This window comes from Dendrobates tinctorius, unplaced genomic scaffold (genome assembly GCF_039654945.1).
Source record: "Dendrobates tinctorius isolate UK_male_01 unplaced genomic scaffold, ASM3965494v1 ptg000158l, whole genome shotgun sequence".
Lineage (NCBI taxonomy): Eukaryota > Metazoa > Chordata > Amphibia > Anura > Dendrobatidae > Dendrobates > Dendrobates tinctorius.
In genome coordinates, this window is record NW_027361825.1 from 17,751,887 (window position 1) to 17,768,648 (window position 16,762).

Below are 16,762 nucleotides of genomic sequence, written 5' to 3' on the forward strand. Positions count from 1 at the left end.
GGCACTGTACATACACAACGCATATACACTGCACATCTCGTACACACCAGGCACTGTACATAAACAACGCATATACACTGCACACCCCGTACACACCAGGCACTGTACATACACAACGCACATACACTGCACACCCGGTACACACCAGACCCTGCACACAGAACGCATATACACTGCACACCCCGTACACACCAGACACTGTACATACACAATTCATATACCCTGCACACAGAACGCATATACACCGCACACCCCCTACACACACCAGGCACTGTACACACACAACGCATATACACTGCACACCCCGTACACACCAGACCCTGCACACAGAACGCATATACACTGCACACCCCGTACACACCAGACACTGTACATACACAACGCATATACACTGCACACCCCGTACACACCAGGCACTGTACACAGCACACACCAGACACTGTACACAGGACGCATATACACTGCACACCCCCTACACACACCAGGCACTGTACATACACAACGCATATACACTGCACATCTCGTACACACCAGGCACTGTACATAAACAACGCATATACACTGCACACCCCGTACACACCAGGCACTGTACATACACAACGCATATACACTGCACACCCCGTACACACCAGGCACTGTACATACACAACACAGACACTGCACACCTCGTACACCGAACGCATATACACTGCACACTCGGTACACACCAGGCACTGTACACAGAACGCATATACACAGCACACCCCCGACACTGTACACAGAACGCATATACACTGCACACCCCCTACACACACCAGGCACTGTACATACACAACGCATATACACTGCACACCCGGTACACACCAGGCACTGTACATACACAACGCATATACACTGCACACCCGGTACACACCAGGCACTGTACATACACAACGCATATACACTGCACACCCCGTACACACCAGGCACTGTACATACACAACACAGACACTGCACACCCCGTACACAGAACGCATATACACTGCACACTCGGTACACACCAGGCACTGTACACAGAACGCATATACACCGCACACCCCCCAGGCACTGTACACACACAACGCATATACACTGTACACCAGACACTGTACACAGAACGCATATACACTGCACACCCGGTACACACCAGGCACTGTACACAGAACGCATATACACAGCACACCCCCGACACTGTACACAGAACGCATATACACTGCACACCTACACACACCAGGCACTGTACATACACAACGCATATACACTGCACACCCCGTACACACCAGGCACTGTACATACACAACGCATATACACTGCACACCCCGTACACACCAGGCACTGTACATACACAACGCATATACACTGCACACCCCGTACACACCAGGCACTGTACATACACAATGCATATACACTGCACACCCCGTACACACCAGGCACTGTACATACACAATGCATATACACTGCACAACTCGTACACACCAGGCACTGTACATACACTGCACAACTCGTACACACCAGACACTGTACACAGAACGAATATACACTGCACACCCCGTACACACCAGGCACTGTACATACACAACGCATATACACTGCACACCTCGTACACACCAGACACTGTACACAGAACGCATATACACTGCACACCCCGCAGGCACTGTACACAGTGAAAAATGAGGATGAATGAACTCATGGAGATCAACATCCAACACTGCGGAGACACCATCACATGTTTCTCAACGCAGTGATGCTAGAGCAATGCCCCCATCCCTTATGGGAAATATGCAAAAACATGTAAATCAAGAGCCGCGGAGACACCACCACATGTTTCTCAACGCAAGCAATGACTAGCCAGGTCTTTCACCGGGATGGAACAACCACGGGAAGGGCAGTCTCCAATGAAGGAAACCACCTATGCCAAAACATGGTATCCATCCACAGAGGTGGTTTCCTTCATTGGAGACTGCCCTTCCCGTGGTTGTTCCTTCCCGGTGAAAGACCTGGCTAGTCATTGCTTGCGTTGAGAAACATGTGATGGTGTCTTCGCGGCTCTTAATTTACATGGCACTATACCCAGAACGCATATGCACTGCACACCCCGTACCCAGCAGGCACTGTACACAGAAAGCATATACACTGCACACCCCGTACCCAGCAGGCACTGTACACAGAAAGCATATACACTGCACACCCCCTACACACACCAGGCACTGTACACAGAAAGCATATACACTGCACACCCCCTACACACACCAGGCACTGTACACAGAAAGCATATACACTGCACACACCAGGCACTGTACATACACAACGCATATACACTGCACACCCCGTACACACACACACATACACTGCACATCCCGTACACACAGGCACTGTACACACAAGGCATATACACTGCACACCCCGTACCCAGCAAGCACTGTACACACAAGGCATATACACTGCACACCCCCGTACACACCAGGCACTGTACACACCGCACACCCCCGTACACACCAGGCACTGTACACACCGCACACACCATGCGTACACACCACACACCCTGTACACACCACACACCCTGTACACACCACACACCCTGTACACACCACACACCCTGTACACACCACACACCCTGTACACACCACACACCCTGTACACACCACACACCCTGTACACACCACACACCCTGTACACACCACACACCCTGTACACACCACACACCCTGTACACAGCAGGCACTGTACACACACACCACAAATATATTGTACACACCAGGCACTGTAGATACAAAGTGCATATACACTGCACACACAACATGCATATACACTGTCCACCCCGTACACACCAGGAACAGCACACCCCGTACCCAGCAGGAACTGTACACACCCGGCATATACACTGCACACCCCGTACACACCAGGCATATACACTGCACACCCCGTACACACCAGGCATATACACTGCACACCCCGTACACACCAGGCATATACACTGCACACCCCGTACACACCAGGCATATACCCAGAACGCATATACACTGCACACCCTGTACACAAGACACTGTACATACACAACGCATATACCCTGCACACAGAACGCATATACACCGCACACCCCCTACACACACCAGGCACTGTACACTAGGGTGACCGGATCTCATATGGGGGGGAAAAAAAATGTCAGAATCTTGTTCGTCTGGACCCCACAAAACGATTCCCCTTTCCAGATATTGAGCGAGCCAAAATTTGAGCTCGATCAAACGACGTTAACCCGTGCCGCTCGTCGCTCAAAGTTTAAAAAAATCCAAATTGAGGTATTTTAAGATTTAGGTATTTTGCATAGTCTGTTAGACTATAAAGAATGTGACAACAACATTGCAGAAATAGCTCTGACCAAATTTTCGAACCATTTGTGGTATTTGAATGCAGAGTTGGTGGGATTATCGTTTTTTGATCCCACCATGACAGACAACGAAAAGTTGTTAATGGCTAATAAATTGCTCAGTAGCACAGATGAACCATCAGAGCACGCTAACCTACATGAGTTGATAATTTTACATAGTTATCTAATCTATTCTAGAGCTTTTGTTAAAGTAGTTTTTGAAACGTCAGAATATAATGCTCGGCATTTGCTTACAACTTGCAGGACATATTGCTTTTGTTCTTCATCTTTTGTCAGAAGGTCGTTAAAGTCGGTTACTTCCTACCTCTTAATTTTTCTTTCCTAACTTTTGGATTTACAACCCTAGCGTGCTCTGATGGTTCATCTGTGCTACTGAGCAATTTATTAACCATTAACAACTTTTCATTGTCTGTAATGGTGGGATCAAAAAACGATAATCACACCAACTCTGCATTCAAATACCACAAATGGTTTGAAAATTTGGTCAGGGCTATTTCTGCAATGTTGTTGTCACATTCTTTATAGTCTAACAGACTATGCAAAATACCTAAATCTTAAAATACCTCAATTTGGATTTTTTCAAACTTTGAGCGACGAGCGGCACGGGTTAACGTCGTTTGATCGAGCTCAAATTTTGGCTATCTCAATATCTGGAAAGGGGAATCGTTTTGTGGGGTCCAGACGGACAAAATTCCGACATCGATTTTTTGCGGTCACCCTACTGTACACACACAACGCATATACACTGCACACAGACCGCATATACACTGCACACCCCCTACACACAGCAGGCACTGTACATACACAACACATATACACTGCACACCTCGTACACACCAGGCACTGTACATACACAACGTATATACACTGCACACCCCGCAGGCACTGCACACAGAACGCATATACACTGCACACCCCGCAGGCACTGCACACAGAACGCATATACACTGCACACCCCGTACCCAGCAGACACTGTACACAGAACGCACATACATTGCACACCCCCTACACACACCAGGCACTGTACATACATAACGCATATACACTGCACATCCCGTACACACAGGCACTGTACACACAAGGCATATACACTGCACACCCCGTACCCAGCAAGCACTGTACACACAAGGCATGTATACTGCACACCCCGTACACACACCGGCACTGTACATACACACCAGGCACTGTACACTGCACACCCCGTACCCAGCAGGCACTGTACACACACACACACACAACACAAATATATTGTACACACCAGGCACTGTAGATACAAAATGCATATACACTGCACACCCCGTAGACACCAGGCACTGTACACACAACATGCATATATACTGTCCACCCCGTACACACCAGGAACAGAACATACACAACGCATATACACTGCACACCCCGTACACACATTGCAGACCTCGTACACACCAGGCACTGTACATACACAACGCATATACACGGCACACCCCGTACACACCAGGCACTGCACACCCCGTACCCAGCAGGAACTGCACACACCAGGCATACACACTGCACACCCCACAAAAATATATTGTACACACCAGGCACTGTAGATACAAAATGCATATACACTGCACACCCTGTAGACACCAGGCACTGTACATACACAACGCATATACACTGCACACCCCGTACACACCAGGCACTGTACACACAACGCATATACACTGCACACCCCGTACCCAGCAGGAACTGTAGACACAACATGCATATACACTGTCGACCCCGTACACACCAGGAACTGTACATACACAAAGCATATATACTGCATTCACACAACGCATATACACTGCACACCCCGTACACACCAGGCACTGTACACACAACGCAAATACACTGTCCACCCCGTACACACACAACGTATCTATGCTGCACACCCCGCACACACACCGCACACACCAGGCACTGTACACGCGCAACGCATATACACACCAGGCACTGTACACGCGCAACGCATATACACACCAGGCACTGTACACGCGCAACGCATATACACCGCACACACCAGGCACTGTACACGCGCAACGCATATACACCGCACACACCAGGCACTGTACACGCGCAACGCATATACACACCGCACACACCAGGCACTGTACACGCGCAACGCATATACACCGCACACACCAGGCACTGTACACGCGCAACGCATATACACCGCACACACCAGGCACTGTACACGCGCAACGCATATACACCGCACACACCAGGCACTGTACACGCGCAACGCATATACACCGCACACACCAGGCACTGTACACGCGCAACGCATATACACCGCACACACCAGGCACTGTACACGCGCAACGCATATACACCGCACACACCAGGCACTGTACACGCGCAACGCATATACACCGCACACACCAGGCACTGTACACGCGCAACGCATATACACCGCACACACCAGGCACTGTACACGCGCAACGCATATACACCGCACACACCAGGCACTGTACACGCGCAACGCATATACACCGCACACACCAGGCACTGTACACGCGCAACGCATATACACCGCACACACCAGGCACTGTACACGCGCAACGCATATACACCGCACACACCAGGCACTGTACACGCAACGCATATACACCGCACACACCAGGCACTGTACACGCAACGCATATACACCACACACACCAGGCACTGTACACGCAACGCATATACACCGCACACACCAGGCACTGTACACGCAACGCATATACACCGCACACACCAGGCACTGTACACGCAACGCATATACACCGCACACACCAGGTAACACCCCGTACGCAGCAGGCACTGTACATACACAATGCATATACACTGCACACCCCGTACCTAAGGTACTGTACATACACAACGCATATACACTGCAAACCCCGTTCACACACACAACACATACACTGCACACACCAAGTATTGTACACACAATGAATATACATACCCTGTACACAGGCACTGTATACACAACACATACTGTGCACACACAACGCATATACACTGCACACCCCGTACCTAGCAGGCACTGTACATACACAACGCATATATACTGCACCCCCCCCACACACACACCAGGCACTGTACACACAACGCATATACACTGCACCCCCCCCACACACACACCAGGCACTGTACACACAACGCATATACACTGCACCCCCCCCACACACACACACACAACGCATATACACTGTACACCACGCATATACACTGCACACCCCGTAGACACCAGGCACTGTACATACACGACACACACCCGGACACTGCACACCCCGTACTCAGCAGGCACTGTACATACACAACACACCCTGTACACTGCACACCCCGTACCCTGCAGGCACTGTACATACACAACGCATATACACGGCAAACCCCATTCACACACAAAGCATATACACTGCACACACAATGAATATACACTGCATACCCTGTACACAGGCACTGTACACACAATGCATATACACTGCACACCCCAGGCACTGTATATTATGTAAACTCCCTGTAAAATATATATACACACACTGCTCAAAAATAAAGAGAACACTTAAACAACAGAATATAACTCCAAGTAAAAGTAAATCAAACTTCTGTGAAATCAAGCTGTCCACTTAGGAAACAACACTGATTGACAATTAATTTCACATGCTGTTGTGCAAATGGAATAGACAACAGATGGAAATTGGCAATTATCAAGACACACTCAATAAAGGAGTGGTTCTGCAGGTGGGGACCACAGGCCACATCTCAGTACCAATGCCTTCTGGCTGATGTTTTGGTCACTTTTGAATGTTGGCTGTGCTTTCACACTCATGGTAGCATGAGACGGACTCTACAACCCACACAAGTGGCTCAGGTAGTGCAGCTCATCCAGGATGGCACATCAATTTTTGAGCATTGTGTATATATATATTTATAGTACACTCCCTGTACATCTGTACACACACGGTCTCCTTACAGGCTCCTGCACAGCTGCCATCACCGGGAAGACAAGGACTAGGACAGCAGAGCACAGTACACACACACATATATGCTGGCACGCAAGCAAACACACAGCTCCCACCAACACACACCGTACCCCCATAAACTCTGACACACACCTCGCCCTCCACCACCAAGTTGTCACATTCACACCCTCAATGAACAGCCCCCTGCCCGTTGCTATGGAAATGAGTTGGGGACAGGGGAACGACTAGTGCTCCCTCCTCCTCTTCCTGATCGCGTCCACACTGCTGTGTAACCAAGTCCTCCGCCTTCCTTCCCTCCCGACCACCACCCTCACACGGGTCCTAAGACCCCCTCACTCACCGCCCGGTCAGGCCTCTGCACTCCCCCGGGGAGCCACACAGGCAGCCACCGCCGCCAGCACGTCGCACGTTACGTTCTGCGTGCTTCTTGACGTCACCACGCACGCACTGCCGCACAGAACCCGCCCTCTGACACGGATTGGCTGTCCGACCAAATTGATGGAGGGTATCCTCAGAGGCCCCGCCCTTTGGTCACGCCTCCCACATCAACGCTTCGATTCTACTGGTCAGGCGCGTTTGGAGCGACAGGACTAGAACAATGCAGGGGGCGTGACCCAAAAGTGACTGCAGGGAGTTGTGCGGAGTGTGAGGATTGGGGCCCGGCTGACTGACGAGTGGGGCGAGCCGGCCGGGGAGGCTCCGGGCGGTGCGGGGGGCAGAGGGGCGACCGCGGGGCGCAGATGGGTTGCCATCACAGTCGGGCTGGTGCAGCGTCGCACAGGCGATCGGCCGACTGCAGCTCGGTCTCTTATTCGGTCATTTCTTTTTTTTCTTCTGATTTTTAGGTTTAAAGACAAAAATAAGAAAATTACAAAAAAGCAATTTCCGAATAAGAGAAAATCTCCATGGTCGCTGAGGAGCAAGGGAAAAAGTTCTGTAAGAAAGAAATATCGCCGTTTTCCCCCATATTCAGTATCGCCACGTCCATAGCAAGGTGATGTATGAAGCCATTAAAGCCCCAAACCTCAGGCCATGTGCACACGATGCGGATATCTAGCGGATGCGCAGCGGATTTTTCCGCGCAGAAACGTTGCATATCCGCATTGTGATGTACAGTAGCCTTAAAATCAATGGGAAAAAAAAACCGCTGTGCAGACGCTGCAGATTTTTCCGCGCGGTTTTCCTGCGGTACAAAATCCGCAGCATGTTACTTCTCCGCACAAAAACCGCAGGAAAAATGGAAGAAATCCACAGGGCTCCGTCTGCCTTCCACTGAGGGACGATAGACGCGAGTGTTAGACCCCAGATTGGTACGGATCGTCATCTCAGGAGCAAATCTCGGCCCTCGCTCAGCCCCATCGGCCAAAAAATGGGAACCATTCCGGTGTCGGGGGAGAACGGGATGGAATGATCCCAAAATGTTTCCACCCACCATGCAGCTTATTAGCTCCTAGATAGAAGATGAGACTTTACAATAAATACATCTTTTTCTTACAGCAATTATTCTCAGCAGGCTGGAAAGTGAGAACTGTAAGAAGCGTACCCTCTGCCGCCATCTAGTGGTGACCAACGATTGCCATACATTTCCTATTAGCAGGTAGAACTGCAGCTGTGGTTGTTTACAAAGATTCCACTGTTGCCATTGGTAACGGACGGTGATTTGTCACCTCTCTTGTCAGACGGGTGACAGCTCCCACAATGCACTGCTCAGAGCCAGACGGCTTCTGCGTTCACTTTTGGTGTGAACAGAGGCAGACACGTTGGGAAAAGTGACGTTTTCCTTGAAGTTTGCATTTTTTTCTGCCTTGGCAGACTGACAGCACTGGTGCTCAGTGTGATAACAGGATGTGGTGAGCAGATGTGCTGTGTGCAGAGCCGGGGACCGCACTGCGCAACCCCCCACATCCTGCTGTCATCCAGGGGTACAAAGCCAGCAGTCAGGCGCCCGGGGACAGAGGAGACTCCCTGGGCGCAGGATGGTAAGCAGCTGCTCTGCACCTCATCTGCACAATGTGCTGGAAAATGGCTTCCTGGCGATCCCTACTGACCTCCGTCCTCCCTGCTGCCCTCTAGTTATGGCCACCTGTAGTGTACGGGACAGTCGTTCCCATGCTCAGGAGCAGCGTTATCCGAAAAATACCATGCGGGGAATTGTTATTTAAGCAATTGTCTGATATCTTCTGTAAGGGCGGGGATTTTATGTTTTAATCCGTGGCAGGTAATAAGTCGTTATACGTGATCTGATTAGTGATCCCTACCTTATATGTATGACACCGAGCAGTGTGATGAGTGATCCCTACTGTATATGTATAACACCGAGCGGTGTGATGAGTGATCCCTACCTTATATGTATAACACCGAGCGGTGTGATGAGTGATCCCTACCTTATATGTATAACACCGAGCGGTGTGATGAGTGATCCCTACCTTATATGTATAACACCGAGCGGTGTGATGAGTGATCCCTACCTTATATGTATAACACCGAGCGGTGTGATGAGTGATCCCTACCTTATATGTATAACACTGAGCGGTGTGATGAGTGATCCCTACTGTATATGTATAACACTGAGCAGTGTGATGAGTGATCCCTACTGTATATGTATAACACTGAGCAGTGTGATGAGTGATCCCTACTGTATATGTATAACACCGAGCGGTGTGATGAGTGATCCCTACCTTATATGTATAACACTGAGCGGTGTGATGAGTGATCCCTACCTTATATGTATAACACTGAGCAGTGTGATGAGTGATCCCTACCTTATATGTATAACTGATGGGTGTAATGAGTGATCCCTGCCTTATATGTATAACTGATTGGTGCAATGAGTGATCCCTACCTTATACGTATAACCCTAAGTGGTGCGATGAGTGATCACTACCTTATATGTGTAACTGATGAGTGTGATGAGTTATCCCTACCTTATATCTATTTATACAGTCACCACTAGGGGGGTGTTCACTACATACAGATTTATACACTCACCACTAGGGGGCACTCATTGAATACATATTTATATAGCCACCACTAGATGAAGCTCACTGTATAAGGATAAGCTTACTGTATATGAATTTATACAGCCACCACTAGAGGTAATACATATGGATTGATACAGCCACCACTAGGGAAGTTCACTGCATACAGATTTATACAGCCAGCACTAGAGAGAGCTCATTGTCTATGGATTTATACAGTCACCACTAGGGGGAGCTCACTGTATATGGATTTATACAGCCACCACTAGAGGGAGCTCACTGTATATGGATTCATAAATCCACCACTAGAGGGAGCTCACTACATAGGTTCTGTACAGCTAGTACTGGAACTCATTTGGAGTTGTATTTACATGTATTCAATGAGCTCCCCCTAGTGGTGGCTACAGTGTCAAAAAAGCAGGGAAAGGAGTTTACTGCCAAGTCTTTTCCAACCACTAACTACAGTCCAGGAACCACCATTACACCTAGTTTTCCAATCCCTGCTTCAATAATTTACAGGATCCAATTTTAATGAAAGAGTCTTTATGAGCAAAAGAACAAAAAGATTGCTCCGTTGGCAATTTCCATGTTGCAGGTGGTATACTGCACACAGAGAATACAGATGATGCAATATCAGACTTGTGGTTGTGGATTGCATACATTAGGCGTTTGTAATCTGCACTGAGTCAGGTGGTATGACCCATACCCTTTAGGAAAATGCATGCTAACAACAGGAAAGGCAGTGTGTTAGTCAGCGCCATAGTATCTGGTAACAGTCTTGAGAGCATAAGAGTAACTGCTTCCCTGTCGGTAACGGATAGCCATGGGGGAGCTCAGAAGACAGCCTGCACTTTAGCTAGCTAGCAAGTAGATGTGAGCTTTACTTGCTATAGAGAGATGCCCAACTTCAGGGTTTAGTAAGGGTCACAAATGAGCATGTGCAAAGCTCCAGCGTCAGGTGAAGGCGTCCAGTCCACTTGCATGAGACTACTACTGTTAGGGCAGGGTCAGACAGCCATATAACTCGTGCAAAATCGCATCGTAAACCTCATCCAGGCTGTCGGCTCTCCTGACCTGAGCTTGACAGCTGCATAGTAATCTATCCTGCTGTCTTGCTCAGGTCAGGAGAGGTGCCGGCCAGTCCATACAGTGCGATGATGCGATTCTCGCATGAGTTATATGGCCGTCTGACCCTGCCTTTAAGAGTGGGCAGCACTCAGATTGCTGAAATGGCTTCTTTCAAGGGCGTAACTACTGCACGAGGTGTACGGAGCGTAGCCGCACGTGGTGTACGGAGCGTAGCCGTGCGTGCACGAGGTGTACAGAGCGTAGCCACGCATGTACGAAGTGTGCGGAGCCGCGCTGCACGTGTACGAGGTGTGCGGAGAGGAGATGTGTGTGTATTTTGGCATGGGGGGGCCCATTTGAAAGTTCGCACCAGGGCCCATAACTTTGTAGTTACATCACTGGCTTCTTTCTAAGGCTGAAGAGTGCACCCACTGATAGCACAGAAACTATCCACCTACAGGGTGAGGAATGAGTTAAACTAGAGGAGTCAGGAAGGTCATGCTTGGGTGTAAGGCTAGGTTCACATTGCGTTTAAGCAGTCCGTTCAACGCATAGTGTTGACGGACTGCGTTAATGCTATTAGCATAACGCCATCGCGTTATGCTATACCGCTAGCGCAGATGCTTTATCTGCGCTAGCGGTGATGGACCCCCGAACACTGCAGCCCGTGTCCGAGGATCCATCACAGAATGACGGGATGCGCTCCTAATAGAAGTGAATGGCAGCGTTAGCGGATTGCCTTACAGTAGGCTGACAACTATGACACTTTAGCAACACATTTAGCGATACACCAGCGATCCCGACCACTATATGACGCGGTCAGGATCGCTGGTGCATCACTAAATGGTTGCTAGTGAGCTGCTAAACAGGCAGATCTCACAGCGATGCAGCAGCGATACAGCGGTCGTTACCTTTGAGACGAGGCGATCCTGACGTCCTCCTGTCCGCGTTTATGCGTCGCTCGTCGGCGCCAGCAGGAAACCCAGCAGGAAGCGCCCGACGAGAAATGGAGCTGCGTGATCTCACGCGATCAGCGATGGACAGCGGGGGAGCCGGTTGGAGGTAAGTATCACACATAGCGATATCGCTAGCAATATCGCTGCTACGTCACCAAATCGGTGATGCTTTAGTGATATTGCTAGCGATATCGCTATGTGTAAAACCCCCTTTAATTTTAGCCTGCTGGCAATGTCTTCAGCTGCTCTTCCTCCACCTTGACAGTCTTCCTGTCAATTTGAATACATCTTGGCACATAATTCACTTTGCGTTTCATCTAAATGTCATTTCAAAATCAAGTGGGTGCCAAACATGGTATTTGCTGCCTGGTTTCCTGGTCTTAAGCCCCCGTTACACACTGTGATATCGCTAGCAATATCGCTGTAAAGTCACCGATTTTGTGACGTTATAGCGATATTGCTAGCGATATCACTGTGTGATACCTCCGACCGGCTCCCCCGCTGGTTATCGCTGATCGCGCGAGAAGCTCCTGGACCATTTCTCGTCGGTCACTTCCTGCGGCGCCGACGAGCGACGCGTGGAGCCGGGCGGGAGGACGTCTTCATCGCCACGTCTGACAGGTAAGTAGCGATCCCCGTCCCCTGTGATGTCGCTGGTGAGATCTGCCTGTGTGGCAGCTCACTAGCGACCACCTAGCGATGCACCAGCGATCCTGACTGCGTCATATCACTGGTCGGGATCGCTGGTACATCGCTAGGTGTAACGGTACCCTTAGTAACAAGTTATAAACCACTGTAATTATATTATCGCATCCCCCATTTATATCTAAATCAGTCATTGGAGTATGGAATATTACTGCTGTTAAGATGGTGAGGACGTGTTGGGGCTTATTCTAAAAAGCATCCTGAGAAAATTGAACAGAATAGATTGGATTATGGTAATGCAACCCGGTGACCAGACATGATATAGAGCTCTAGATGATACTCCGTATTGGACGTGTCCCTGACATCTGCGCTGGCCTGATAATATATAGTTTTAGCAAGCGTCACAGTGGTGCATTATAGGTACCTTGGCATCCTAAAAACGTGCATAGCCATAATCCTGAGAATGCGTGAAATGTAATGGCTCCTCTATGCCCCCCCTGACTGCGTGCATGGTGCAATACTGCCACCTAGAGGAGCTATACCATAGCAGCAGCTAACTTCCTGCATTGTAATTTCAGCACTGGATGCCCATATTAGATCTACATTGACAGATCTGTCAGCTATCTAACGATCCGGATGTTTTTGTTTTTTGGCAGCTCAGGTGCTCCGCTTACATTACAATATACAGTATATCAGTGAATATTTGATATTTCATATGAACCAAATTACCAGTACCATAGAGGCTGAATTTTTGGGATCTCCGGTGCCCATGGATTTAAATGAAGGATGAGTTTAGCTTAGGATGGCACAGTGCAGCCCCTGGGACATATGTGACAGCAGAGGGGTGGACTAGTCAAGAATATAAAGGATCACTATATCTTAAACCTCGCCTAAAGAAAGTGAGAATAGTGGATACCTAACCTTATGGGGTTTTTTGGTCTTCTGCTATAAGTCCATCTATTTGACTGCAAATTCAAGAATCAAGCATGTGACCGCAAGAGAGCAAATAACCTGTGGTCTCCTGTGATCACCCACTATCACCGGGAAATCCTGACGGTGTGCACATCGCACGCTGTCAGGATTCATGAGTCAGCATTCACTTAGAGTTATTGCAGGCTTTCATTCTAATCATCCTAAGCCTGGACAACCCCTTTAAAGCCAAACAAACTGGACTTTCAAATCCTTTTTTTTCTTTTTCATAACAGTTAAAAAAAAAAATGGGAAAGACAGAATTTTTTTCTATGGATTTATTTTTTGTTTTAAAGGTGTTATACAATTAGTCTTATTTACTCAGTGAAACCACTCAGATGATGAGGTCGTTATTAACTGTGGCATCTAAGGGGTTAATGAGCTAGTATCAGACAGGCCATAAAAGTCGCACTGAAGATCACTGAATATATATATATATATATATATATATATATACATACACACACACACTGTATATATTGTGGCAGATTATCTCAATCGGTGGTACACGGAGGTAGAAATCTGGAACACTGTCTCTTTAAATTTTCAGGTGGTTTATTATATTGCGGCATAAACCAACAAGAAGGGGACAGTAGAACACAGACCTTCAGGCAAAAGCAGGAAAACAGCAAAGAAAACAAAATACTGTGACACAGTCCATAAGTTTGTGGGTAGCAGCCCGCTCTGGAGTCTTTCCTCCTCAGGACACAAACCACTAGAGCTCCTGCTGTCCAAAGCCTGCCTCTGAATGCCAGCTATTTAAGCCCCAGACCACACCCTGGGGCAGAGATAAGGTGGACATGCTCCCACCCGCTCTATGGATGTCCACATAAAAGCCAGCCCATTATGAAAATTAGCATACCCCCCACGGCACTTAGTGTGCTGGAGGAAAATACTCTGGTTTCACATCACTGACGCCATTAAACGTAGTGACACATATCTCCCCTCCAGTACTTTACCAGTGACTTTGTCACAATACACACACACAAACACGTAATGCAGGAAATCGGATGCAGCGACACAGATACACAGAGCAAGGGTTAACAGGGATTTGATGTAATGATTACAGGGAGAAATCTCCTCGCAGGGAGCAACAGATAGGTAAATCAGATTTAGGCCGGGGTCACACTTGCGAGTGCAATGCAAGAAACTCGCGCGAGTCTCTCGCCTCAATACCCGGCACTGCCATCAGCACTCGGAACCGGAGTGTGCGGCTGCATGTATTTCTATGCAGCTGAACGCTCCAGTCCCGAGTGCCGGCGGCAGTGCCGGGTATTGAGGTGAGAGACTCGCGCGAGTTTCTTGCATTGCACTCGCAAGTGTGACCCCGGCCTTAAGCTAAGAGTCACAAAAGAACTAAGTAACTTAAGTGGACAGATTATGAGTATTTCTGTTCCACTTATCGTGAGTCTGACGCTTGTCACGTGTTCAGGGCTGCCACTAGGAATTTCGGGGCCTCATACTGGCAAAATTTTCGGGGCCACCTTGAAACTCCGCCAAGGTTCCACCCCAGCCCCGCCTCCACCCCTTGAACCTTCCACAGTCCCACCGCCCTCTCTTGGATAAACTCCACTTCTGCACCACATCCTCACCAATCACACATTAACAGTTCCCATCGCCACATACATAGCCGGCAGCTTTTGTTTTGGCCAAGAGTTTTTTTTGTTAAATCTCTTATTTATTGAGTTTTGTATTTTAAATTACAGAAGGTACAATAATCATATACAATAAGTACAGTTAGCACTATAAGTACCTTTAAGGGTATAGACAAGCCAAACATTAAATGTTCATATTTAAAGAAATATGATATACAACTAGTAAAAGTATAAAGAAGAAGCATTACATTACATCGTACCACTTCAAGATCCTCTTTTTCATATTGACATGACCCTTCTGTGTTTCTATTAATATTAATACTAGTATCCATATATTTGTTTTTGTTTTTGTGAACCACATAAATGGATAAGCATATCTAGTATATTTGCTATTAGTAAGCTTATAGAATAGAATAAGTATTGAACTTCTCGTGTAATCTAGACGAGGGCCAAGAGTTTTTTTAATCCACCACCACTGCAAGGTAGACTCTTTTGGCCGAGCTCTACTATACTGTAACTTATTAAAGATTTGTTAAAATATCCAATACAATTTTAGGTATATTTTTATTCTTCAATTTTTAAAACATCCAATAATATTACATACAAGGGAGAAATACCACCACACCATATCCAGACCACATATTACCACCACATAGTGACCGAATAATACCACATACAAGGAACAAATACCACCACGCTATGACATGACCACAAATTACCACCACATAGCGACCAAATAATAGCACATACAGGGAACAAATACCGCCAACCATGGTGGATAACATATTACAACCACATAGTGACCAAATACTACAATACTGATCATTAGTAAACAAAACCACAATACTAATACCATTATACACAGGAGATCTGTACTTAGTATACAGTGTCTGTGTATTAATCTCCAGTGACAGTATATAGTGTCAGTGTACAGGTAATACAGGGATCCCCAGTGACATTATACACAGGAGATCTGTATATAGTGTCAGTGTACAGGTAATGCCGTGATCACTAGTGACATTATACACAGGAGCTCTATATATAGTATACAGTATATAGTGTAAGTGTACAAGTAACACACTGACTCACCTGTTACGTCTCTAATTGAAGTCCTTCATCTTTACTTTTCTTCTTCATCCAGTTCAGACCACCATCACTTCTTCCAGCCAGGAATTGTCTCTGAAGGAAATAACACAGTTCTC

The 16,762-nt window shown here is 47.7% G+C and overlaps 2 protein-coding genes across 7 annotated transcripts in view; one reads left to right on the forward strand and one right to left on the reverse strand.

The window, feature by feature from the left end:
• Nucleotides 1-7,839, reverse strand: part of SAMD4B (sterile alpha motif domain containing 4B) — a 42,866-nt gene extending 35,027 nt beyond the window's left edge. For both annotated transcript variants that reach the window (XM_073549026.1, XM_073549025.1), the window contains exon 1: nucleotides 7,690-7,839. The gene's annotated coding sequence lies outside the window, so the exon portion shown is untranslated. The remainder of the gene's footprint in view (nucleotides 1-7,689) is intronic.
• The window catches only part of GMFG (glia maturation factor gamma), a 124,189-nt gene that overhangs the window by 70,675 nt on the left and 36,752 nt on the right, over nucleotides 1-16,762 (forward strand). Inside the window, exon 1 of one of the 5 annotated variants that reach the window (XM_073549031.1) lies at nucleotides 8,889-8,946. The exons of 3 other annotated variants lie outside the window; for them this stretch is intronic. Coding sequence is in view for 1 of the 2 variants with exons in the window: in XM_073549029.1 (XP_073405130.1) it covers nucleotides 9,326-9,328 (3 nt within the window). In the remaining variant the exon portion in view is untranslated. Of the gene's footprint in view, nucleotides 1-8,888; nucleotides 8,947-9,220; nucleotides 9,329-16,762 lie in introns of those variants that run through there. One more of the 5 variants, XM_073549029.1, reaches the window with a different exon arrangement.